The sequence below is a fragment of the Drosophila arizonae genome, chromosome 4 (genome assembly GCF_054131065.1).
Source record: "Drosophila arizonae isolate 15081-1271.41 chromosome 4, UAZ_ARI_1.0, whole genome shotgun sequence".
In the NCBI taxonomy this organism is placed as follows: Eukaryota; Metazoa; Arthropoda; class Insecta; order Diptera; family Drosophilidae; genus Drosophila; species Drosophila arizonae.
In genome coordinates, this window is record NC_142924.1 from 3,998,276 (window position 1) to 4,024,687 (window position 26,412).

At 39.2% G+C, this 26,412-nt stretch overlaps 3 protein-coding genes across 5 annotated transcripts in view; 2 read left to right on the forward strand and 1 right to left on the reverse strand.

Annotated features, from left to right (window-relative positions):
- Nucleotides 1–26,412, forward strand: part of RhoGEF64C (Rho guanine nucleotide exchange factor at 64C) — a 132,797-nt gene that overhangs the window by 5,062 nt on the left and 101,323 nt on the right. For 2 of the 3 annotated variants that reach the window (XM_089467977.1, XM_089467978.1), the window contains exon 2: nucleotides 16,816–16,839. The exons of the other annotated variant lie outside the window; for it this stretch is intronic. The gene's annotated coding sequence lies outside the window, so the exon portion shown is untranslated. The remainder of the gene's footprint in view (nucleotides 1–16,815; nucleotides 16,840–26,412) is intronic. 3 annotated transcript variants of the gene reach the window in all.
- Nucleotides 1,292–3,364, forward strand: LOC108614386 (uncharacterized). Its single transcript, XM_089467998.1, has one exon. It carries the CDS (start codon nucleotides 1,719–1,721, stop codon nucleotides 2,040–2,042), a length of 324 nt encoding a protein of 107 aa, XP_089324124.1. The 5' UTR covers nucleotides 1,292–1,718; the 3' UTR covers nucleotides 2,043–3,364.
- On the reverse strand, nucleotides 12,757–18,933 carry LOC108614385 (uncharacterized). The gene has a single exon (XM_018008490.2). It carries the CDS (start codon nucleotides 18,768–18,770, stop codon nucleotides 18,405–18,407), a length of 366 nt encoding a protein of 121 aa, XP_017863979.1. The 5' UTR covers nucleotides 18,771–18,933; the 3' UTR covers nucleotides 12,757–18,404.

Below are 26,412 nucleotides of genomic sequence, written 5' to 3' on the forward strand. Positions count from 1 at the left end.
AATGACCCAAAAAAAAGCACACAAATCCCCAATAATGTAAATGAAAATCCATGAAAATCTATGAAAAGAGCAGCAGCGAAGGCAGCAGCAGCGCTGCAGGCGTAACGTTGCTTAATCAACAATGATTTTTGTTGTTGTTGTTGACTTGATTATAATTGTGATTGTCCAAGCGATAACTTTTGAATGCACAAACCAACTTGTTTCCATTGAGCCGGAGTGTGGAGCGCGTTGAATTGGAAGCTGTCTGCGAGCTGTCAAGAGCAGCGGCTGCTTACCGCCGTCTGCATCGGCAGACAGCCGCTAGCCTTTGGCTTTGACCTTTGCCTACCTGCGCAACGGAACGTGTGCGCACTGCGCATCGCCATGCCCTCTCTTGTCTTGCCTCCGGGCAGCGCCGGTCAACCGCTCATAAAACGCTGATGCGACGCATTTGCCTAAGCCGGCGCGTGGTCTTTCCCAAGTTCTTAATCCTGGCCACGAAATCCTTTTGTTTTTCTACATTCTCGCTACTGGACGCAATTATAAAAGGATTATGCCATTTGTGACCTGACAAACCAAATGCCATACAGTATGTTTGCTCTCTCTCTCGCTCTCGTTGGCTCTCTGCAATGCCATTTGCCCTCTGCTCTCTGCCCACTGACCTCTGCATTGTCGCCTCTGGCTGCTTGCACATTTCATTATGAAGCAAACCTTAATGAATTACCTGGAAGTTGTTAAGTGCAAGAAGGGCAAGAGGAATTTTTCAACCCAATATTCTGTGCAAGTTCTCGAACATTTTGTTGACTGCAGCTACATATGCTAATGACTCGCCAGAAAATGCAGCACATGGAAATATATGTGTGGTGACATTTTCACAAAAGGAAACAGAGAAAACTTGACCAAATTACAAAGAAGTTGCGCCAGAAAGATGTTGCGACGAGGAGAAAGAGCGAGAGAGAGAGAGAGACAGAAAGTGTATACCATGTGAAGATGACAATGAATGCTCGTTAAATGAAGTAAGCTTTATGTTTGAATTCTTTGTAGGTTAATTTAGAGGGAATATAAATATCTTATATTGATATATTATATAGTTATTTCGTTAGACTGAGAGATATACTGGATATGTTATAGCATATGTATTAAAATTATTTTTAGTTTTAAAAATTATTGATTAATTGATTAAAGATATATGCTTATATGTAGTTCCATTCTATTCGCAACTTACGAAAAAGTATTATTATTAAGTTGACAATACTTTGAAATAATAATATCAATAATATATGTTAATGGTATATTAAGCGAAACTTCAGAATGAAATTTATGGATACAGTAATTCCATCTAAACACTCTCAAAGTGTTTTAAGCCTCTCGACATTCCCCTGCTCCTCTCTCCTCTCGCAATTCTTTACTTCCTACCATATTAACTAAGCCGTCGAACGTCCTCTTTGGTGCCCTCGCTGACTCGACAGGTTCGTTCATGCTTGGCAGCATGCGCAGCTGCTGTGTTTGCATATGGATATACATAGCGATGATGTTCATATTATGACTGGTAAGCATAAACGGTTAGCGAGCATCCAAAGTGGATTAGGCCGGATTAAGCCACGAAATATTTTGGCACAAATATTTACAGTTGCCTGACCTGGCAGCCAAACAGCCGGCGCTTGGGTGCTCAGGTGCGCCAGGTACAGGTAGACCCGGCCAGGCCACGACAGGTAGCTTCGATCGGTTGCATATAAGCCATGCTGCATGTTGCTATGTCAACACTTGGCAAACAACTAGCAACAGAGCAACAACATATCGCCATGGAGCTGGAAAAGCAATCGAAACCAACCGTCTCGTATCACCTGTTCCTATATCGTGAGGAGTTGGCCAGACGCCAGCGACGGCTGCTGCGGCTATCCCGCACCAAGATCGAGATCACGGACGAGCTCATCTCGAAGACGGTGCGCAACATCAAGAGCTGCAGCATGGATGATCTAAAGGCGGTCAACCGGGAGCTGCTCTTCAAACGGAAACTGAGACATAATGTCTCCAAGCTACGCAAACTGGCCAAGCAGCAATAGTGCGGGAGGAAGAGAGAGAATGAGAGACAGAGAAGGGGACAGATAGATGTAGATAGAGCGTAGTCGAAAGAAATGTATTGTATATAAACAAATTTTGTAAATAAATCAAATTCGATAAGATTCTGCCTTTAAAACGATTTCGAAAACTTGTCAATTCGATGGTCTATTCACAGCGAAAGAGAGAGGGAGAGAAAAGCTTTAAGTCAGACAAATAAATATATAAAACCTGGTAGCTGAATCAGCAAATGCCGCACAAAGGCAAAAATGTAAACTTCTCAGACTTCAGAGACTTGGCCAAAACGAAATACGAAAAAAGTCGTTTGCATTGAACAAAAGTAAATGGCTAAAGCGCTGAGCAAAAATTAATTTTGAAACGCCACAGCCACAGCCAGAAAGGAGAAGACTGAGAGGGAGGCGCTGCCCCGCCGCCAACCAGTTGCAAATATTTAAAATATACAAATATATATATATATATATATATATATATTTGTGCTTTTTTTTTGGTGGTCAACAACTTAATTAGAAATTGCAAATGCAATTAAAAAACGCAACGAAACAAAAATTTAATCAAATTTAAATTTATTGTATATGCTTATATATGTATATATATATTTAAATTTTTTATGTATAAATATATTATATATATCAATTTATATATTTAACAGCGACTGTTGTAGCAGCAATCGAAACAAGTTCGCTGCATAAATTAAGTTAAAGCCAAAGCCAAAGCCAAAGCGAGTAGCTGCTGTAGAGAGCGCAAAGATCAGATTTGATTTAAGCCCACTGCAAAGCAAGAAAGCGAAGTTTACAGAGACTAGACGAATGTGTTATGCACTGATAGCTGAAGAAATGGAGTTGAAGTTGCTTAATATAAAGAATGAGAAATGCAGTTGTAAGGCATTGGAATCAAGGGCCTAATGACTTGAATGATAAATGAAAGAAAAGAAGCTAGGGTCTGAAGCCTAAAGACTGGTAAATTAAAGTAATTGTATGCACATAAACTATGGAAGTCGTACATTCAAAAACTCAATCAAAGGCCATAGATATAGTCGACAGATTGCTGAGCGAACTTATTCTTAATAATCTTTAAAGCTATTAACTTCAACAGTCTTAGTTTGAGCTAACATTTTCCTTGAGAAAATTGGTATTCCGCATAGCGGCTTAGAGTATCCCAATAAAAGTTAGCAACTAACAAAAACAAAGTCACGATATAAATAAAGAGCAGTCAACGTTAACAGCGAGCTGTGCAGAATTTATAACGTGACATTGTTAAATTTATTGTGGCCAAAATAAAAAAAAATAAATAAAAAAAAAAGCAAAAATGTTGTAATAAAACTTGAGCTTCCAGCGCAAACGGCATTTGGGCCAAAACGAAGTCTGGCGCCAGCGCTTAAAAAAATAATTGCAAATATCATGCTTGATACAATAATTGAGTTGATTATATATGTGCATGCATATAGACATATTTATATAAATACGTACATAACTACATAAATACAGATATTTGAGATACTTGAGATTCTTGCTGAACTCGCTGCGACCCCGGGGCAAAAAGTAAATAAGCAAAACTTTGGCTGGATCTTTAATTAAGCTTTATGAGTTTATTCAACAGCAACAACAGCAACAGTAACAACAACAACAGCAGCAACAATAATGACAAGAATTTTATTTGTATTTGATTGATTCCGCAATTGGATAGCTCTCAACGCCTAAATCTGGCCGTAAGCCGTGTATTTATGTATCATTAAATGCTTTGTTTTCATTTCATAGCATTATAAAAGTCAGAGCAGCGACGACCCGCCTGCGATATCATATTGAAGGACAGTTTGGCTTAAAGCTGTTCTGCTTGACAAATGGGCTAAAAGCAAAAGGCAACAGCAGCGCAGCAACAGCAACAAAATCATCAAATCACGACTTGAGCGCCTTTGATTGACATGCAGCTAGCCAGCACAGCAAGAACAACCACAATCAAAGCAATAACAATCGATAACAAATACAACAGCTATAGCGCTCTAGCAACAACTGATTGTTCATAATTAAAGCTAAAAAGGCCCGAGGCAACAAATTTTCGCAATGATTCTGTGGGCCGACAACGCAACGCGGCAAAATGGCAAATGGCAAAGAGCCAACCGGCCAGCAAATTATCTCCAACCACTAACAGTACATATAGCTACATATATATATTTATAAAAATCTATATATAAATATGTACCAGAATACACTTGCAGAAAAACTTGATTGCAATTGGCCTAGAAATGCCTGCATTTTGCTTTGGAATATATAGAAATATCTTTTCGTTTTGCATGCCAAACAGGCTAATAAATTTAATGCATAATGGTACAAAGCTAATAGATACTAAAATAAGTATTTTATTTGTTATTTTATTTTATTTTTTTTTAAATAAAAATCAACTTAAACTTAAAATTATAGATAGATCAAAAGATTTGATACCTATAATGGAATATTTGAAATAATTGAATGACTATTCAATAATTTAATTTCTAATTGTAATTGTTCTTAGATGAAAATTTCATTCCCAATTGAATTTAATAAGTTAAAGAAACTAATCTCAATAAGACTCTAATTTTACACATTTATATTAATTTATACAAGCTTCATAAATTCAAAATAAATATTTTAGCTTTTTCTCTTAAATTATTTTTGGAATTCACAAAACAATTTAAAATTCAGAATTGACCCACGTATTAGACCATGGTTTTCAAATTCTAATTTTCTGCGCACTCCAGTTAGTCATTCCGTATTCTCTAAGTGTATTCTACCATACATAGTCAACAAATACGTGCAACAGTTACACAGGCAACCCGCATGTCACGCCCCGTAGAGCAGCAGTAGCAACAGCAGCAGCAGCAGTTGCCATCGAGGTAGAGCAACGGCTGCTTATTAACGCATAATTAGCATATTTAGTCTGGCTCAAAGATTGCGATCCCGAGCTGTCGCACAGGTCTACAGACCTCCAACTGCCCCACACTCTGCCTGTCTGTAACGAGCCTGTGCCGCCTCGTTGACATTGCCTGCAATTTGTCGATTTGTCACACAATTTCAGTTGATATGAATTCCGTTGCCCCGTCCTCTGGCCCCTCATTACTCCCTCTCTCTATCGCCCTCTCTCACTCTGTACCTCTCTAGCTCCACCTTTGTCTACGTCTTCTGCTCGACTGCCATCTGCGAGCGAGCAACAACGTCCGTTCGTGGTCACTGCAAGCTAAGCCTCATTTAGCTACAGCACTCTATTACTTGAACCAATTGCCAAAACCAAATGAGCGTAATGATAGACGAGGGAATACCCTGTAAGGGGCTTTAAGTGCTTTAGGTGTTTTAATATGTTTTAATATGTAAAAGGATTAGATTCAATAAACAGTTTGCTTTCTTCTGCTATTTATGAACTTTTTGGGGTTTGTTTTATATAAAGCTAAAGTCTAGATGAGGAAAGTATGTATTAAGGAATATTTTATAAAACATTATCATCATTATCATTATCATTATTATAATGCTCAGTATTTCATATTAGGTCTTGGGGTGTGCATCGATATTCATTTTTGGCTGGAAAAATTATCGATAAACGTATATTTATTATTTCGTTACATTTGTTACATTAAATTTATAATAATGAGCATACCCGCTTGTTACACTTGTAATGGGTGCTTGGTATATAACAAGCGACCAAGCGACCTGACGCCCACCTTTCAGTTGTTGTTGTTGCTGCTGTAGCTGTGGTGTCTGTTACTGTTGTATTGCTTGTGCCATTCACTTTATGAACATTTCAGTTGAAAACGACAGCAACAACAACAACAACTACAACCACAAAAGCAACAGAAACACCAGCAACAGCAGCAACAATTGTCGCTTTGACATTTAACTACAATTACTTTTTAGTGGTCTTTCAATGGTTCGCGTGGCAGCGACATTTTGGTCCGTCTGTACCCCCTCATGCATGCCACGCCCACACCTCCTTGGCTGTTGTTGTCCATATTGAAACTTGTTATAATTAAAATATGCACTACGTTATTTTCCTCAAGGTGTTTGCTGACCGAATTGAATGGCCAATAAATCAAGTCGAATGTCAAACAGAATCTGTGTCCAGCATTTCACCATTTCACCTGGTCATTGCCATGAATATGTGCGTACTTCAAGTTACAATTTGGCCACATAATTGCATTCAGAGCCCTGAGCTGAGAGAGAGAGAGAGATAGAAGAGGCCAGAAGAGGCACAGGCTGCCCTACCATGTGGCATTTTAGTTGTGGTTTCCACCTGAACTTCGTGCAGCTCTGTGCGGTTGGCGAACTGCAACGAAAAGAGTGCCCAGCCATAGGCTAAACGACAAAAGGCTTTAAGGTGTGGCAAACCACTTTGAATACACTGCAAGGAGGGTGCTATGACTAGTTGAAGTCGGGAAGTGAAGAAGTGATTAAGGAATGTGTGGAATATGTGAGAAGTAAAGGGTGGAAATTATGTTTGGTTATGATGAAATTGAAAGATAAAGAAGGAATACTTATATATACATACAGCTGTGAATTAGACTCTGATCGAACGGAAAGGCCATACGACATCATTCTTAGAGTATACCATAAATTTTCTTTCTATAGTTTACCTCGGTTGCTCTTGTATACCCTGGTTACCTGTTATATATCTATCGAATCATGGTAGTATATAGTCTCCTCTTATATACCACCTTTTTCAAGAGTATTCAACTTTCAACAATCTTTGACTCACATTTCCTTCATCTTGTTTTGCTGCCCACATTTTGGGAGGCTGTTGTGGGCGTAATTTTTGTCGTTCGTTCGCCACAAATGCCGATTGCCCCGTCTTTTGAGCTGTGAATGTGGTGCTGGCTAACTGGCTTACTTCACTGATGTTGCACTGGTTGTTGCTGGTGGTTTGTGCACAACAGCACGACAGTGTGTGTGTGTGTGTGCAGCGACTGTTCATAGCTTTGGCATTTACAATATTTAATCATATTTGCACGAGGGCGGGCCAAAATGTCGCCCTATGCCAAGGCGTTTGGTGAAACAGGCGCAAATTATGGATATTTAATGCCAAGCGCTGCTTGCGGCCTGTTTGACTCCGGCAGTCAGGCAGCGTGGCAACAGCATGCGGCATGTGGCATGCAACATGCGGCAGACGGCAGACGGCAGGCGGCATCTACAGGCTGTAATTTAAAGCGTTTTCATTTTTTATGCATGCATTGCATGGCGTTTGTAGCTCATTTGCATGCGTTGTTGTTGTTGCTGTTGTTGTTTATCTTCTTCTTGCTGCTGTTGTTGTTGTAGTTGTTGCTGCTGTTGCTGTTGCTGTTGCTGTTGCCGGCGTCTGTAATGCAATTTGCTGCAAAATGAAACCGAACAAACCAAGCGCTGAGCATTTGGAAGCATTAAATTTAATTTTATTAAAAAACTTTCTGAAAGCCACATATGTGTGTGAGTGTGTGTGTGTGTATTGTGGGTGTGTGTTGCCTGGGAATTGTACAATTGACAATATGAGCGAGTTGCTGCTGCTGCTGCTGCTGCTGTTGGGTTGCTGTTGTCGCTGTCGTTGTCGCCGCATGTTGTTGACGTGTCTGTTGCTGCTGTTGTTGCTGCTGCTGCTGCTGGTACTTCTGCTGTCGTCGTTGGTGCTGTTGCTGCTGCTACTCCTGCTGCTGCTTGCTTTTTGTTTTATTGTCGCCCTGTGCGGGCGTGTCGAGCTTCGCTGCTTGCTTTGCTGACAAAATGACGCTCGATAAAGTTTTCAGTTTTTATTTTGTGTTTCGTTTTCAGACTTGAGTTTTGGCAACGAGTCTGAAATTCGAAACAATTACGAATGCTTCTACTTCTACAGTCGCTTGCATTTTTCTACGCTCTATTTTGCAGTGTGTAATGTATGTATGTAGGTGTTTAGCAATGTTGTTCTAGCTATATGTGCTTTAGTTACATTAACGAAATTGCTTTGCTATATATTTCATATAAATTGGTAAGACTCTGTGGCTATATGTAGATAGAGGATACGATAGATTGAGTCTGCAATAAATCATATACTAAGTTTTATAGTTCTGTTCTTCTATACTGCTGTACCAATCTATCACTATTTCATATTTCTCCAGCATAGCAATGCATTGATATCCCAATGTACCAATGTTCCAATGTATCAATGTACCTCTGTTGGAATGTATAAGTATAAGTACCAAATGTACCAATGTTTCGATGGGCCAGTATTCCAACGTCCCGATGTATAAATTAATGTACCTATATACCACTAGACCTCTTTAAATACCATTGTACCTACTTACTTCTCTCCCTAAAGCCGTTTAGCTTTCAGCTTTCCGGCCCAACTTAACTTAGTTATTGTGCACTACTGCCACTATCCATAATCTAACTATCTACAATAATCAATTATTAATAAACTAACCTGAAACCTTACTCTTACTTATCTTAATCAAACAGATGGGCTATAAGCAGAGTATTGCTACGTCAGCTTAAGCCGACTTCCTTATGACCTTTTTGTGTTTGCTATGCACGTGCGCTGCTATCGTTATCGTTATCGCCTGTCAGCGACTGAGCTGACACCGTCCTCCCCCATCTGCTGTCATTTTTGCATATTCATTTGAGGCAAGCCAAGGACTGCATCGAATGTCGTCAGCAAACAGCAAACGATATCGCAGCGGTTCTTCTCATCATCATTTGCATATGTTACACTTTATTTATTGTGGTTGTTGTTATTGTTGTTGCTTGTTGCTTGCTGTGTTGCTGTCGCATTTTTCGCGCCGCATTACAACACCGAATATAACTCATACGCAGCGTTAACCTGCTCGGCATTGTTGTCGTATTTATAGCCGTTACGTGAGACTCACATTTTATGTGACAATTGCTTTTTGTCTTACTATACATATTTTCAGTATCTTATTATCTCTGGCTTTGGTTATAATTTGGATTGTTCGCCTGTAATTTATGCCTATAAATTGTGCAAGTAATTTTGGGTGCAAAACATTTATTAACAAGCTTGCGGTAAATGAGTCAACCTGTAAAGAAAATGTAATCTTTTTTCATGCCTTCATGGGGGAAGCCTCAAAAGTGCAGCTGCTGCGTGTAGAGCATTGACTGGGTCTGTGGTAAACTTGAGCTGTTTGAGGAATGTCATTAGTAGAGCAAATTGTATGACATTCGATTGTTAAGTGAATTTTAGGTATCGATAAAGCAGATATCGATTAGTATAGATGAGCTCGATGAGCTATGAGTTGATTCAATATTAGATAATCTGTATTTTTGTATGTATTATATTTCCTTCTGATGTCTATATCTTTTAGTAACATATTAATGAATCGATCATACAATTCGCTGGATTTTTATATAAATAGGCATATTCAATGAATTATCAAGTTGCTATTAGTCACCGTTAAGGTATTCTTCTATAGATGTTCATCTTAACTATGCCTTCAATCTACATGCCTTGTCTCATCTGCCACAAAGTTTACAAAGAGCCCTCGTTCAGTTTTTTGTTTCCAGCGCTTTGTCTGATTGCAGTATGTAAAGAATAATTGAATAGGGTTTGCCTTCTGTTTTGCCTGCTCGTTGCGGCTTTTGTCGTTATTGGTCAACAATGGCCGAGGCAGTAAGAATATCATTTTCGCATTTTGATGTTCGATTACAGAGACCCAACAACAGCAACAAACAAGAGCAGCAGCAGCAGCAAGTGCGATAACTAGAGCAGCAAAGCATGGCCGCAACAATGCAAAAAAGGTACAAAAGGTAGCAGCTATTATGACAGCAAATAGCTAACACAAGAGCAATTTGTTGCACACACACACACACACAGATAGCTATAGATACACAGATACATAAATACAACATTTGTATGTTGCTTGAAGACAGCTGAATGCGCCCTGCTGGCTAGCTAAGTTGTTGGCTATGAAAAATGGATCTGCTCCAGAAGATTTCTGTAATCTCGTTCGTCACACTTGGCCGCTCAAGTACGAATTTATGAAGCCCCATCAGAGCTGTCCCACTGGAGCAATGGACCCGGCTACAAGCAGGGCTAACTAGTTGAAACAACAACAACAATAAGAACAACAACAAGAACAATCCAGTGTCTAAGCTTAAAACTTTTATTAACTTGTAATGTTTGCTGCTCGATCTCGATGCACTTTGCCAAGAAATGCACTCAAGAATGTAACGCGCGACTGGTCAAAGTGTGAGCTTAGCTAACATAGTATATATCAACCTACACTCAGCGAATGGAATTGAATTGAGCACAAGGTCGCAAAATTCTTAAAGATGAAGTGAAATTGTGCGTGGAAAGGGTCTTTTGTGTCGCTTGAAATATTTTCTAAATGAAAATATGTTTTACTTTTAGTTAAAGTCCTCAGTTATATTTGAAAACTCATAGTAAATATGTTAAACTTAATTCAGCATTTCAGTGAAGATTTGTTTTCAAATTTAGTTCATGTTTAGATACACATCTTAAGTATGTTCAAGAACGAACTTGATGTGGGTTGTAAAGAACATCAGACCATAAATTTTGCTTGACTCATTCTATACAGAAGCAAAGCATATATCTCTATGTGTATCTGCGGATAGCTAATCTTGTTGTAGAATGAATATTCATTAATTTAAAGAAGATTTATCTTTTGGCTATATTTATTTAGAATATGTTAAAGTGATTTAAGTCCATGTGTATACCAGATTGATGGCAATTTTTTGACACCCTGCCCTTACTCTCTTTCCTTATCTACTACTTTCTCACAGGCGTATAATCGGTATCTCTCTACAATTTTCAATTTCTCTTTCTCTGTTTGTCTGGTTCCTTCACTTACCTAGCTTTTTTATTACGTTTTTGAAAGACCTATGAATGGATTTTCATAAATATATTTTTATCTATCTCTCTCTATGTCTATCCCTCTTCTCACTCTTTCCCTTTGACTCATACTCTTTCTATACAGTTTTAGTCCTTTATCTCTGTTTCAATTTGTCCGATTGGCACAATTTTGCTTGCTTTGAATGTATTCTCTGTCTTCCTCTCTCTTTTTCTGTCTCTTTATTTTCCTCTCTCTCCCTTTCTACCTTTCTCTGTATGCTGGCTTGTCACATCTTGTTCTATTCATGTCTTTAAGTATCTCTGTAACTGACGTAAAGACTCGTTCTATCCTATTCTCCTACCAACTTTACCAAGGCTAAATGAATTCTAGTCTATTCATATTAGACTTAAGTAAATTGCTGTTTCTTCAAGTGTATCTGGCATGTAACAGATACCAGAGCATATGTAGCTGCGGCTGCATATGTTGCAAGCTGAAAAGATTGTTGCAGCCATGGTTGATCCCTCTCCCTCTGTCTCTCTCTCTCTCTCTCTCTCTCTCTGCCTCTCTGTCTAAGGCATTGTTTTAGCAGGTTGAATTAGATGAATTGGTGAATTACAGATTGCGCCGCAGCTCATTTGCATGGCTGGGCGTCGCGACTTTTGCGGCTTGCGAAATCGAAATCTCCAGCCAAATGACTCTGGCAAAATCGGCAAAATGGGCGTTGACTCGGCCGAGCAAATGTCGAAAGATATTCATACAATTATTATGACGATGTCGTCGCATTTCGTTTGGGCGTAATGAACTTTTGCGAAAAATATGCCATTCGCCTTTGTCTTGAGCACAATTAATTTTTTTTTTTTTACGTATTTTTTTTTTGTAGGTATTTTGGGAAAGGGTTGCCACCTTATCGGTCTGCTTATATCTGGCCAAAGACCTGTCATGGTTACCTTTTATGTTTTGTTTTTGTGCTTGTTTGTTGGTTTGTCTTTTTTCTTTGCCCTTCCACTGCAATTTTTGGCATTTCCACACACAGACACACACACACACATTTTTCAATTAATTAAATGAAAAATGGTTTTCTTGCTGCGCCCGTTTTACAATTGACGTAAAATATAATTAAAATTGCGCATACGCAAGGGGGGAATGGAAGGACGTCAAAGGGGCAGACAATACAAATGAAAGGACAAGCCAGACACAGTGCAGCCGCCCTATAGAAATATGTGTGTCAGAGGGACTACGCTCGCTCCCTCTCTTTCTCTCTCTCTTTCTATCTATCTCTCTCTCCCTCTCTGTCTCTCTCCATCTATCTCTGGGTAAAACGATGCGACGCATTCAATCAATGGATTGCAGCATAAAATGCAAAATGCACTTTTATTGCATTTAACAACAAATTGAAAAGCCAACAACAATAACAAACAGCAGCATATAAAATCAATGCAGGCGTAATCTAACGGAAAAACTGTCGTTTCTCAATGATATGTGATTGAATGCTCTATCTCAAGAGTAGTATTTGGGTACGTGTGTAAATATATATATAAATGTATTTATGCATATAATACTAGTTTTTCCATTAATTGTTTGAGCTTACCTTAGAATATTAAGGATTGCTTTACTCTACTCTTTAGAATCTTATCAATTTATATTGAACTAGTGTTAAATTTTCATTGAAATCTACTTATTATACGTAATATAACTTTATTCAACTTTAATTTGTATAAATAAAACAAAGTTTTGCTCTCAAATCAAGTGTAAATGTAATAAAATGTAGAAGTAAAATTTCTCATTGCAACAATATTTGCCTTTCTAAAAATTCTAAAATTTTTTTTCACAAGAGCTGATTATTAATTAATTTTTAATTTATTCTTATTTAATTAAAAAATAGTATATCAAATTAATATGCAAATTGAGTATTTTAAGCTTCTTTAAATTATAAACTATATGTGTACAGTTTAAATAGTCAGCGATAAATGTTTAAGGGGATTCAAGTAATTAAACTACTGAAAGCTCACAATAGAAGCCTTTCAAATTGCCATTAAAATTTCTTTTCTCTTCCATATTAACTGTGTTATTTACTGATATTATATGTATATACAGAGTCAGCATATTTATTTGCATTGTTTTGGATGAGCTAATCAAAGCGCATATTCAACTATAAATATCATCGTTTGCTTTATTAACTAATGAACCCAGAACAGGTTCCTTGCTTTATATCTAATTTTGCTAAGTCGAGAAAAGTTCGTTGTTGCCCTGATCGTCATCATCATTTAGCTGCTTCTACCGTTTCTACTTCTCCTCCTCCTCCTTTGCCTTCTTCTTCTTCTTCTACATCTACATCTACTTGATTATGGTTGGGTTTTATGGCCGATTGCTGCCATTAACTGACATTAAGAGACATTTACGTTTCTGCGCGAACCGTTGATGGTCCCTTATATATGCATAGTTGCTGGCCATCTGATTTGCATAGCATCCCATCTCTGAGCCATTCAAAGATCAACCAAAAAACTGCATGGGGTCCACACAATATGAACATATCGAAGCTCATGCATCAAGCGATTGAATGTTAAAATCATGTTAGGGCATTTGAATGCCGCAACACAGAAGAAACGCGCATTGCCATGTAAACCATGTAAATGTAATAATAAATATTTGTTGGCTTTTGTAGTGCAGTGTTTTTTGTTTTGTTTTTCTTTTTTCATTTGACTTTTGTATTTATCGTTTTTCCTTTTTTTTTTCTTTTACATATCTATGCCCTGTAACTATTGGAAATGTTTGAAGTAATGGGTAGATTGAACTCTTGTCAAGTGTTTGAAGGGGGCGGAAGGTGAGCATAAGGTTGAGGTGTATATAAAAAGTTGTTAATCTCTCGAAATTCAAGATCTGAAGTGTTAGGCCTATAGATACTGTGTGCCTAAATATTCTACATACATTCATTACAAATTTTACCTATTCAGCAGGTGAACGTTAGAGAACATTTGAGATCTTTGATTGCGCTGCCTTTAAAGTTTATTACAGGGTAACTATAAGTCATGCTCTACTCAAATATTTCCCTTTTTTCTGCCGCTTTTATATTGTTGCAAATTTGCTTGTTGCATTCTGCGGCTGTCAACATTTGCTGTCTGTCGCTTTGTCTGTCCGCCCGCCTGCCCGTCTGCCCGTCTCTTTCTCTTTTTTGTCTGGCTGTCCCTTTCGCTGTTTGTTGATTGTTTTTTGCATTTAATTTTGCATTACTTTTGTTGCGATGTTGCAGTTTTGATTTCTGCTGCCAGCGAGTTACAGATACGAAAAAAAATAAGGGCGTGTCTCGCCCTCCGTTTCGAATGTATTTTGTCAGTCGCTTTGGTTATTCATGCAAAGTTTTGCATGTTAGCTTTGTCCACTTTTTACCGCTTTCACTGCATGGTAAAAGAGACAGACAGACAGACAGCGAGAGAGGGATAGACACGGAAAGTGCAACAAATATTTTAATGGTCCCAACTGGCCGCCCACCCACAGGGCAATAGCCAAAAATTGTTGAATTTTGGCCAGCGGGTTGTCTCTCTTTCACCTGTCCAAACGTTGGCGGCCAAATGCAGCGTCAAGCTCATTACGAGCACAATTATAAACATGATGCTGTTTGATTTCTGTAGACGAAAGCGCAAAATTTTCCTAATGAAGCCGGCAAATGCAACGGCAGCCACAGCGGCAACAGCGGCAGCCGTATCAGCTAACTGTATTATATGGCCATGGCCAGCTGTAAATGTTGTTGTTGCTTTTTAGCTGTTGACTTTTATGATTTCCATTGCATAGCATTATTATGGACGGCAAATAGAAAACATGGCCAGGCAAAACGAGAAAATCAATAGAAAATCTCCTCTAACAAACTTACAAGCTAAAAATGAAGTGAGCTGCAGGTGAGCCGGGCTCATGGCACATTGATGATCTATGTGCGTATACCATAAATCGTAACAATAACAAACACGGACACTTGGCCAGACAACTGGCAGACAAGCCAAACCCAAAGCAATAGCAGCAGTAGCAGCAGCAGCAGCAGCAGCTGGTGCCAAAGATGAAGCAAAAGCTGCAGTCGAGCATCAGCTCGACATGGACGAACGATTTCACTTGACAGCCACGACCACAGCGAGAGAGAGGGAGAGAGAGAGAGAGAGAGATGCAAGTGGAGTAGCAACATAAGCAAAGTGATTCGCTTCACTTCTAGTCGGAGCATAACATTTCCCTCGAGCCAGCTGACTCTCTGTACAGGCGGAGAAAAACAATATTCTAAACTCGAATACAAACGACATGGAGTTTGGCTCTTGTGCATGTGAAGTGGCTTTGAGGCTGCAGCTAAGTTGGGATCAATATAAATAGAGATTGAGATTGGCATTAAAAAAGTTATGGAAGCTTGGCTGGGCTTTAAGTTTAAATAAAACTTGGCCAATTTCAATTCAATTTTTTATTTAAGTTTAGCCAATCATTTTAGCTTTAGCTATTTTGTATAATAATTGTTTTTTTTTTTTTTTCATTTTTCTAAGTGTATGCATCAATGGACAATGTTCACTGTACGTTCTGTCCGCTGTCAATTTGAAATTGTTGTTGTAACATGAGAAATGTGGAGCTGCTCAGTGTTATCTATGGGGATAGCCATTGCTGCTTGGCAAATGCCATTTATTTGATATTACAACGCTCGAGTGCCGCACACTCAGCTTCCTCTTGAAATATTGTCGCACAAACAATTCACACACACACACACAACTCATAAAAAGCCCATTTATAACTGTTAACTTGTACAAAAGTATTTACAGGCGATTTAGCCGCTCACCGAATTACAACCAGCTCACAATTGCAATTGTTTATTTGTGTTTTGTGTGGCAGCAGCTACCGCACCACCCCAACCCAACGCAGCCATCTCAACCACCCAAACCACCCGCTTGCCGCTGCTTTCCTTTTGGCCGGCAATAAAAAGTGTTGCTGTTGTTGTTGTTTTGGTTGTTTCGTTGTTTGGTTGTTTGTACAATGTTGTTTGTTAGCTGTTATTGTTGCTATTATTACAGTTGTTGCTTTTGTTTTTGCTTTGCTTAGCAGCTGCTGCTGCTGACACGCACAAAATTTTCCAATGCAACACTATACAAAAACTCAAGTGCGAAAAATATCCCTATATATATACATATATACATGTATTTATTATATATGTATATAGGTATAAATAAGAGCGAGCAAAATGGGCCGGCATTGTTCTATGGCTGAATGGGTTTTCGCTTAGCTGAGGTCGCGTCGAGTGTTAACTGACACTCGGTCACGGGCACAGTCAGGTGCCAGCTACAGTGAGCACTTGAAACGAAAGCCCAGCGAACGTACATTAGAAAGGTACACAAACGAAAGAAATTTCTAATTACTTTCAATTAAATAGTCACAAACAGTAACCACAAAAAAACTTAGATTCTTATATTAAAATGATTGTAACTTTCTGTAGGAAAGGTTTCGAGCTTAAGAGCTGTTTACCATTTACTCAAAGGCCTTCTCCGAAAATTGCCTAGAAAGGTAGCCGCAGTCGTTGTTCGACTTTCACAACTCTTAAACTGTTTTTCTTTCTTTCAAAATTGCATGCTGCATGTCGGACAGGGACAGCTGCAGACTGACATGAGAATCGCATAGAGCGATGGCCATTCACCGCATCGCACAAAAACTGTATTTGTTTTAGACCTGCAATGATTACAGCGAAAAAAAAAAAAAAGAAAATAAATGCTAAAAAAAAATATATCATAAAAAAAATCACCAATAATATTTGCATTATGTTTTATCTACTGTCGCGCAGGTCGTATAGCAATTTGTTGTTGTTGTTTGTTTGGAGTTTTGAAAGCGCATTTTGAAAGCATTAAATTTATGTCACCCGACTGGCCATTGTTGACTTTTATGCGTCTGACGCTGTCAGCGCAAAATTCCATATTGATTTTTGAATTTTAAATAATAAACAATATATTTATTCTATTGTTTTTTTCCTTTCGTTTCAGCATTTAAAGGCCAACAATCGATAGGTAAGCGTTCAGCTCTGACTTCTCCTCTCTACAGTTTTTTGTTGTGCTGCTTATTAAAAAGCTGGCATAGGCACTTTAAAAATGGAAAACCGCATGCACACACACACACACACGCGCTGCTGCAGCATATTTTTAGTTTCTTGGCATTTGTTTTTCTTCCACTTTTTTTCTTCTCCAGAATTGGGACAACAAGAGGCATAAATAACCAGCATGCCAACAGATAGAGATAGAGAGTAGCAAGAAAAGCTAAACGAAACTCTGAAAACTCGGTAGCCAACAGCACTTAGAATAGCAAACACAAAACAGGCGACAAACTCATGAGATGGGATTGGGTGCGGGGTGGTGCGGGGCGGGGCGGGAGAGTGTTAGTGGGCCTAAAGGTATTGCAACTAAATACAAATGCGCCTGTGCCAAGATGAGAGGCAAAGCGAAGCCTCCGACTCGATATGCCCCTTTGCCCGTTGGCATTGGGCGAAAAGAAAGCGCCGCAACGCCTGGCAAAACAGTTACCGGTTCTGAGACAGATGGACAGGTTTACTTTTCCGTTGGGTACGCTATCTGTGTGTGTGTGTGTGTGTGTGCGTGTGCGTGTGCGTGTGCCGCTGCGTGGCTGTGTGTGACAAATCAAGCGAGAAAAAAAGCCCGTGCGAGAACCGCTTGAAACGTCAATGGCCAGCAGAGCAGCTGTTGCAATTGCCGACTAACCGAGTGCAACCACTAAAAAGTACTTGCTAGAGACGGGCGCGTGAGTGGGATTTCAAAATGAGATTATTAAATAAAGTAATATAGGATAAGAGAAGATTTGGTGATAATAAGTATGAGAATTGTAGTAGAAATATTGGATGTTAAAAGACATGAAATATGTCTATAGGCTAGAATCGTGTAACTATCGATAGACTATTGATTGGACTAGATCTCAAATAAGAGCTGTCGGGTATAATAGCATAGCTACTATTAGTCATCTGAAGTAATTATACCCTGTAAATATCTGTGATAAGCCTAACGAGCTGCAGTTATTTCGGAAGCCTCTGTGAGACTAGGTTTTAATATAGAAATACCATTAAATAATAAGATATATTAAATTATTTTTCTCATTTTAATTTCAAATTTAATATTCCCATAAATATACTTAAAGCTAACTTTTTTTGCTACTATTCCTATGCCCTTGCCCATATTGTGCTGCTAAAATTCGTTTCCACTTGCACCGTGTCACAGTCTCCGCTCTATTAGCCGCTGCATAATGGCTGCAGGAAATTGAAAAACTTGCCAGTTGCGGCTGTTGTTCTTGTTCCTCTAGCTGTGGCTGTGCTATGGCTGTGGCTCTGCAGTTAGTTGCTGTTGCACTTTCTTTGCGCTCAGCCCGAAAAGTCGCCCCCTGGTGCACGTCGACGGTGTCAGAAGCCAAACACTTTGGCTTGTTTTTCGTTCACACCAATCGAGCTGGCTCAGCCACAGCAGCAACAGCAACAGCAGCAGCCACAGCAGTTGCTCTTTGATGATTTATGCGCCTTTATTGCATATCGCTTTAACTCGGAGATCTTAACGTAAACGCCGCGGCGCTGCAACTAATCTATCTTAAACTGGATGCTGTTTGAGCTTCCAGCCTCGAGCTTCGAGCGTGTTGCGTGCTGTAGCCGTTGTTGCTTCTGTTGCTGTTGCTTCAGCTGCTGGCGCTGCATATTTTGCTCGAGTATGTCGCGATATTGACGTTCACGATTCAGTGCACTGCGCTCCTGATAGCTCGGCGCCGCCAGCTGCCATTGGCAACGTTGCTGCCAGATTAATTCATTGGTCAGCTGCAGCTTGGTGCTGGCCACGCGCATCAGGCGACGGCAGCGCTTCGGGCGCCTCAGCTCCTGGCAGTGCAAGTACAGGGCATAGCCCAGAGTCTCCATGATTCTATTGCCGCTTCTGCTCCCAAACTCGGACATTGTCAGCTGTCTAATTTGTCTATTGAGTAGATTTATTTTTGCTCTCACAGTGTGAAACACTTTCGTTGCGTGTCGCTCAACAAATGATGCAATTTCTGCATTGGCAGACAGAATTTAAAGGCTGACAGGTAGCTTTAGGCTGACAGGTAGATAAGTGACCCATTTTTGCCAGGTTTGAGTGGGTTGATGTGGCTACATCTACGGGCAATCCAGGTCAGTGGCTGGTGTCTTACAAAAAGGTGCTAAACTGTAGTTGGTAACGGAAAAAGGTGATTATTAAGAGCTCTTCATAGCACGTGGCCTAAATCTTATATAACTTGCAAACAGGATCAACTCAAACTGTTTTTACCTATTTTTTGCTAATTATATATCGCATGTCTTGGGTTTGCACAGAAAGTTAGGTTAAGTCAGATGGGAATGGAATATAGGCAGATTACTTATAGAATTAATTTTACTTGTTTTTTTCCTTACTTCAAATGAGAATAACTACGAGGGAATTTACTTGGCTTAGTTATATACTGAATGAATGCAGCAGCTGTGGATTTTCCAATAAGATTTTACATAGCCTGAGATATTTCGCCAAAGTCTCTTGTTGTTCTAGCAATGCTATCAACTGCTAGTGTTAGTTACTTCTATAATTGTAACTTTTTTATGGTACATTTCCGGCTTTGGTTGCCTTCTGCCCTCCATCAACTGATCAGGCAATTAGCTGGGCAATCCAGTTTATATATGGCCCCTATTTCATCTGGCTGAAGAGTTCAGACTTTATAATCTAATCGTAAGCTCCGCGGCTTAGACAAATCTATGGCTAGCGGAAAAAAGAAGCGCTCTTTGGCTTCATTTTTTGTTTGTTAGCTGGTGCTACCCCGTGGCTGTTGCTGCTGCTGCTGCTGCTGTTGTTGATGCTGTTGCCATTTGCAAATGCGCTTTGCATGTTGCTGCTAATTGGCAACAGTTGTCGATTGGAAGAGTTTTTCTAGACGCTTTTGGTTCTAGCCTCGTTTACGTTTAGGTTTTCGTTTCGTTTGAACGTGGATTGCATGATTAATGAACGCCGTTATGCTTTTACGAGCAGAGCCAGCTCTTCAACAGCGGCAGCGGCAGCAGCAGCAGCAACAGTCGCAGTGGCAGTGCCAACAGCTGCCATGTAATTTGAGCGCATGCGTCGCTGCCTCTGCCGCATCGCTGCCTGGGTCTGGGCCCAAATGTGAGCTGTTGCATAAGTCGGCATTTGCTGTTTGTTGTTGTTGTTGTTGATGTTGTTGCTGCTACTGCCGGCACCTCCATAAAACTGCGCACAAGAAACAATAAAACACCAGCAAATTAGAAATTACCTTTTATGTGCAATACGAGGCAAGCAAACACACGCAGAGACCGAACAACAACAACAACAACAGCAGCAATGTAAAAAAATGGTAACAAATTTACACACAATGCACAGTTGGCCAGAAGCGGTAGCCATGGGGGGCGGGGCAGGGCTGATGGTCTGCCTGGTGCGTGCGTTACGTCAGCCTCAACGGCAAGCAGACGCCTCATTAAGGCAGGCCAGCGCTTCGCTACGTAAATCGGAACTATATAGATAACGCTATATCCACCATGTGTGAGGCGGAAATTAAAGCTGCCCTAATGGGCGCTCGTCGTGCACAGCTGCAGCTCAAAGATGCAAAGCTGCAAAGCTGCAAACGATGTAAATGTAGCTGCAACTGTGCGCAACGCTGAGCATCTTCAATTGATGGCTCAACTCTTGGCAGATCTACAGCTAATTAAGCCTGTATATATACATTATATATAGCTAAATAAAGAGAGAGTATTACTGGTATATAAGTAAAACTTCTGCTGTACAAAAGTCAGCTGATGCTCAAAACTTTTGTCAGCTGCCGTTGCATTACAATTTTATAACAGAGAATACGCAAAAATGTAACTCTTTCTACCTCTACCTCTACCTCTCGCCACATCTACCCACTACCGACTCTTGCTCCGCTTCAATAACAAACTTTTTCGACTCTGGTATGAAAAATTGTATTTTTCGCAAAACAAAACATGAGCAAAATTGCAACTAAAAATAAAAATAACACATAAAGCAACTACAACTGGCCATCCGCATCAAAATGCACATAAATAATACAAATAACCAGCAACAGGAACCAACACATAGCATAGAAATGGCATAGCATGGTATAGCATGGCATGGAATGAAATGGAATGGAATCATCATCATCATCATCATCATCAACAAACAACATTTAAAGGTTTTTGTTTCGACAACTGTTAATAATACAAATAAAAATAGTAAAACATAGAGAACTAGAGCTGTCTGCTAAAATTATGAAATTAATTTTCAAAAATTTTAATTATGCAACACTGACTGCAACATGCAAATTGAATACAACATCAAAAGTTGCCACTAGTCTACAATTGTAACTATGTGTGGTGGTAGCTGGCATAGAGGATTAGAGTTTTCTATAGACAGAGAGAGGGAGACAGAGAGAGAGTGATTTAGGGGCAGACAGAGAGCATATAAGCTTAGCTACAAACTGTGCAATGCATAGATGATGGAAGGTTGAGACCAGAAATTGAACAGAACGAGAAAGAGAGATAGATGAATAGAGCAGAGCAGAGGAATTGAACTTAAGTATATCAAAATATCAAACGATATTTCAGCTGTTTAACGATCTGATCTTGATTTTAAAATAATATTCTTTTAATTTTTCAACTAAAAAAACTAAATTTTCTTTTAAAATATATTTTGTTTGATTTGTTATATTTCATATATCATAAATCTATTTTTAGATAAATCAAAATACTATATACATATTATTGAATATATTGAACAATGTCAAGAGTATACAAGCTGTCATCTGTTATTCGCTCGAAATTTTCAACTCTGTCTCTTACAGCATGTTTATGCATACAGTATTTTTTTTTTTGGTTTTGTTGTTGTTGCTATTTTAGTTTCAGTTTCTAGTCGAGCGTTGGCCACAGTGGCTGTCATTAAATTGTGCGCACGCATACTCTTATGCGTGCTTAAGATACACACATACAGACCCACTCGCACACACTTACTCACACACACATGTGCGTGCCGTGGGAATCATTGTGGACAGCGGGCTTTGGCTACCGCTGCTCAACTTTGATTAGAGTTAAGCCCTAAATTAGTTGCCTCTGTTGGACATTGGTTGGCGACCTTTTGGGGTCCCATAGTCAGCGTTTGTTTACCTTTTGCTTTGTGGGGCATAATAATCAAGTCATGAGGTTTGCAACGCACGCACACTTACACACTCACTCATATGCACATAAATCGTAAGTTCTTAATTAGCATGTCGAGATGTCTTGATTTGTGGGCTAGCACGAAGCAGTTTTTTTTATATATGTTAATAAGAAATATTTAGCAAGGCCATAAGAATTATACTTCTTAGTTATTTTTGGGCCATACAATATAATAATTTGCATTATATGGGGAGCTTAGCTGATACTAATTGCAGTCATAACCAGATATTAGACGTGATAATGAATCGAAATGAATGAAGCTGAAGAATTAGATGATAATAGATAATATTATTAACATTAATCAAATTGTACATGATATATGTATAAAAAAAATATATTAGGATTAAATATGAAACATAAAATATAAAATATAAAATATACAATATAAAATATAAATAATAAAATATAAAATATAAAATATAAAATATAAAATATAAAATATACAATATAAAATATAAATAATAATAGAAACAATGGCTTAGCTTAGCTCTGAGCTGCTAAATGATAATATTTAATGGATCTTACCTAATAATATATACATCGATAGGTATGGATAACAAAGCCTTTGAAGTGCATTTCAGATTCGTGAATTTCCTTTTCTGTTTGTCTGTTCCATGGTCCAAGCCAAAGTGGCCAAAGGGGCGTTATTAATGTGCCACATGCTCTTGAAACAATCCAAGTGTTAATCGTTCTGATTCAGCCAGCTGACAGGCGGACAAGCACGATAACAACAACAGTAACAGCCGCAACAGCAACAGCAACAGCAACAACAGCCAACAGTTGTTGGCTTAAAGGAAACGGGAAATGGCAATACGATAAGTTGGCTCTGGAACTTATTAGCGCAGAGTTTAATAGGCTCAATTAATGTCAACTGCGTTGCCTTAAGGCCAAGTGAAATTTTCGCTCTATTGTTGTTGGCATTTGTTTTTTTTTTTTTTTTGGGGATTTTTTCTACGCCAACAGCGAAACGAAAGTTTTCTTTTTGCTGTTTCAAACAACAACAAAAAATATATTAAATAAAACTTTTCGAATTGAACATTTGTCCAAATGCATAAAAATTAATTAACAAGTCTCAGCTGCGAGCAGATGATTAAGAGGAAGCAGAATTCTTTTTTTGAAAATTGAGCAAAGAAAATCAAACAGAAGCTGAAGCAAAGGCAGCAACACCAACAGCAGCAACAGCAGCAGCAGAATTTTTAATTGGCTTTTCAAGCAGATTCGTGTTGTTGTTGACGTTGGCGTCGTCTTTCGCACATTTAAGCCTAATTAACTTTCTACTTAACGCTCAGTTTTCATGTACTGAATGAATCTTAGCTGCTCAGCCTGTGCATTTGGCATTGTTTGTTTGCCGTTGTTATTGTTGCTGTTGCACTGCGTCAACTTCTAATTTCATTTGAAGTCAGCGCGTCCGCTTTGATGCCACGGCCAGGCGTTGTATGCTGCTATGAAAAGGTGAAAAGTAGGTGAATGTTAAGCGGCAGCCAACACTCAACATTGTTGTAAGAAAAAAAAAAAAAAGGTAAAAAAAAATATAAGAAAAAAAAAAAAAAACAGTAACAAGAACAACAAAAGCAAAACGACACTAACAACAGCAGCAGCTCGCACAATGACGAAAAGTAAACAACATTTAGCGCAAATGCTGAAAACAACGCACACAACAACAACAACAACAGCAACAACAACAACTGGCAGGGGGAAGAAAACGTGCAAAAGGGTTATACAGTCAGCAGCAAGAACAGCAGCAACAACAAAGCGGCCAAAAACAAAAGACAAACAAAACAAGCATATCAACTTGAAATGCTACACCCAAAGCCCACTCGTAAAGCTACCTCGTAAACCCCCAATATAAGACGGCTCTATGCCAGCTATTGTTGCTGTTGTTACCATTGCTGCTGCTGCTGCTGTTGCTATTGATGTTGTTGCTGTTGTTGCTGCTGTAGCTGTTGCTGATGGCGCTGATAGCTTGACTGTATGTAAAGTCCATTGCTGTTGCCTTTGCCTTTGGCTTGCCGTTTGCCTTTGTCGTCTTCGTCTGTTGCTGTTGCTGCCGTTGCTTCGCCCTCACCGGAAGCGCATATTAAGCGTTTTTAATTTCCAGTTTCGCACAACTTCAAATTGTTTGCCAAGCAACAACAGCAACTCAAAAGAAACTGTTGCTGGCACATTTTTTTCTATTTTTCTCTTTAGTTGCTGTATATGGACATTTATAGATAAATCATAGTGCAAGGTTAGCTTGAAGAGATGCAAATGTTTTTGTTTTATTGAATTATAAAAGCGACAGCAGATGCAAATATAAGCTGCATATGCAGAGAATCATATTTCTTTTTGAGTGTATTTATCTTAATATCTCGAGTATTTTCCGCAGTCTAGGTTAAGGCTTTGGCTTATCTCAACATCCATATGAATATGTATGCTGTGGATTTTTATGAAATTTATTGTTATTGACTTGACCTTCTTTAAAGCAAAATCTTAAAGAGTTAAGGATGAATCGCCACTGAAATATCTAGCATTCAAGCTGATATTTAATTTCTTAATTGCACAGCACAAAAGACGGTTGCAGTCGGGTGTAATTGACTATATTTATATAAAATGTCTAATATAGACATTATTTTGAACATAGTTTACTCATCATTATCATAGAATTTTCGTATCTCAGCTCTAGACGAGCTACGACATCTGCTTCTCACGTTTCCATCACTAGTTGACAAAGTAGACAAAGGCTGGCAATGAACACAATTCACGTTGTTGCAGCTACCAAAGAGACAGCCACAAAGGGACAACAACAAACGACAAGCAACAACAATAACAGTGATAACGAACATGCATGACAATTCACGTGGTTTTGGAACCTTTTTTGGCTGTGATCTTTTCGCAATCTTCGTTTTGTTGCTTTGTTGTGCGTTTTGTTTCCTATGTTGTTATTGTTGCTGCTTCTGTTGAGTGTGAGAAATTTAATTAAAGATGTTTATTTTTATACAATATGATTGTATTTTGTTTTGCCAAGACAGAGAGAGAGAGAGAGAGAGAGAGAGTGAGAGAATGCAGCTCTTAGTTTGCCTTTACATAATGAGTGGCGCTATCAAAATTTAATTACAATATTTCGTGTCGCCGTTGGCCATTTGTGACCCTGCCTCTGGCTGGCTGGCTAGCTGGTTGGCTGTCTGCCTGCCTGACTGCCTGCCTGACTGCCTGTTGCAATTTTTTGCTGTCCCGACTTTGACATTAATCATTCGCTATTTTGCGCTGGCCGTAAGGTGTTAATGATGAACCAGCCAGGTGACAGTTGAGCTGCGCAGCTTTACCTGACCGCCGGAGCTGTGTGCATAAAATATGCAGCTCTGGCGTACGCATTTGACGCACGGCCGATAAATTTTCCAATTTTAACGATTCGCTGAAAATGTCACACAGATTACGTGACTCCGATGCGATTGACATAGTTGCGAGATTTATGCGTGAGCTGCAGTGAAAATCAGGCAGGCACACAGGCACATGACCATGCCTAGGCCTCTGCCTACTCCCAGAGCCATGCCCTGAACCCTAGACCGAGCAGCCCAACATTGCCTGACTGCCTCTGCCTCTCTCGCATGAACGTGCGCAGCGAGCAATTAGAAAAGCGACAGCAGCAGCAGCAACAACTACCATGACAACAACAACAACAACAACAACAGGTAGACAGCGGCGCCCACAACGACAGCTAATTTAAATGCCGCGTGTTTGCCCAGACCCCAGACCAGACAGTTGGTCGCACTGGCTCGCAGTTCGAGTGAAAGATCATGACCAAAAAGTTGGCTGCGTTACCAGCAACAGCAACAACAACAACGTGCAACTTAACGACAATGTTGGAGGCGGCACATGAAAGTTTACAGCGTCGGCAAAAATTGTTTGGCGCATTATTACGAATACCCTGCAGTTAAATAAAAGCGTGAAACGAGTTGTAGAGACTTTTTAAAATGAATAGCTGAATACAAAATATATATTGCTTTAAATTCTAACTAAAGTAAATATGGCTAAGACTATAGTTAAGCTTTAGCTATTATCGAAAAATATTTCAAATTAATTTTATTAAAAATGTATAGCTACTATTAAACTTAAACAAAAATATTATTATTTTTTTTAATATGGCAAATAAAGTTGGTCAACTTTCCTGCTTCAAGCCATTTTTCTTGACTCTCATCCAAATAATTTTCCCAAGCTAAAGCATGCTCTGTGTCTCCACCTTAAAGGGTATCTTCAAGCACATCAACGCTGCGCATTCGAGCACACCCAGCTTGTTTTTTATCTTTGAGTGCAGTGAAAAAGGAAAGCGAAAACGAAAACGACGCCGAAGCCCAAAAAGCGAAAATTGGGGATGGGCGCTTAGCGGAAATTCTCGAAG

Bases quoted from the DNA above. Each gene is read 5' to 3' on its own strand.
- LOC108614385 (XM_018008490.2), bottom strand. From the start codon at position 18,770: ATGTCCGAGTTTGGGAGCAGAAGCGGCAATAGAATCATGGAGACTCTG.
- LOC108614386 (XM_089467998.1), top strand. From the start codon at position 1,719: ATGCTGCATGTTGCTATGTCAACACTTGGCAAACAACTAGCAACAGAG.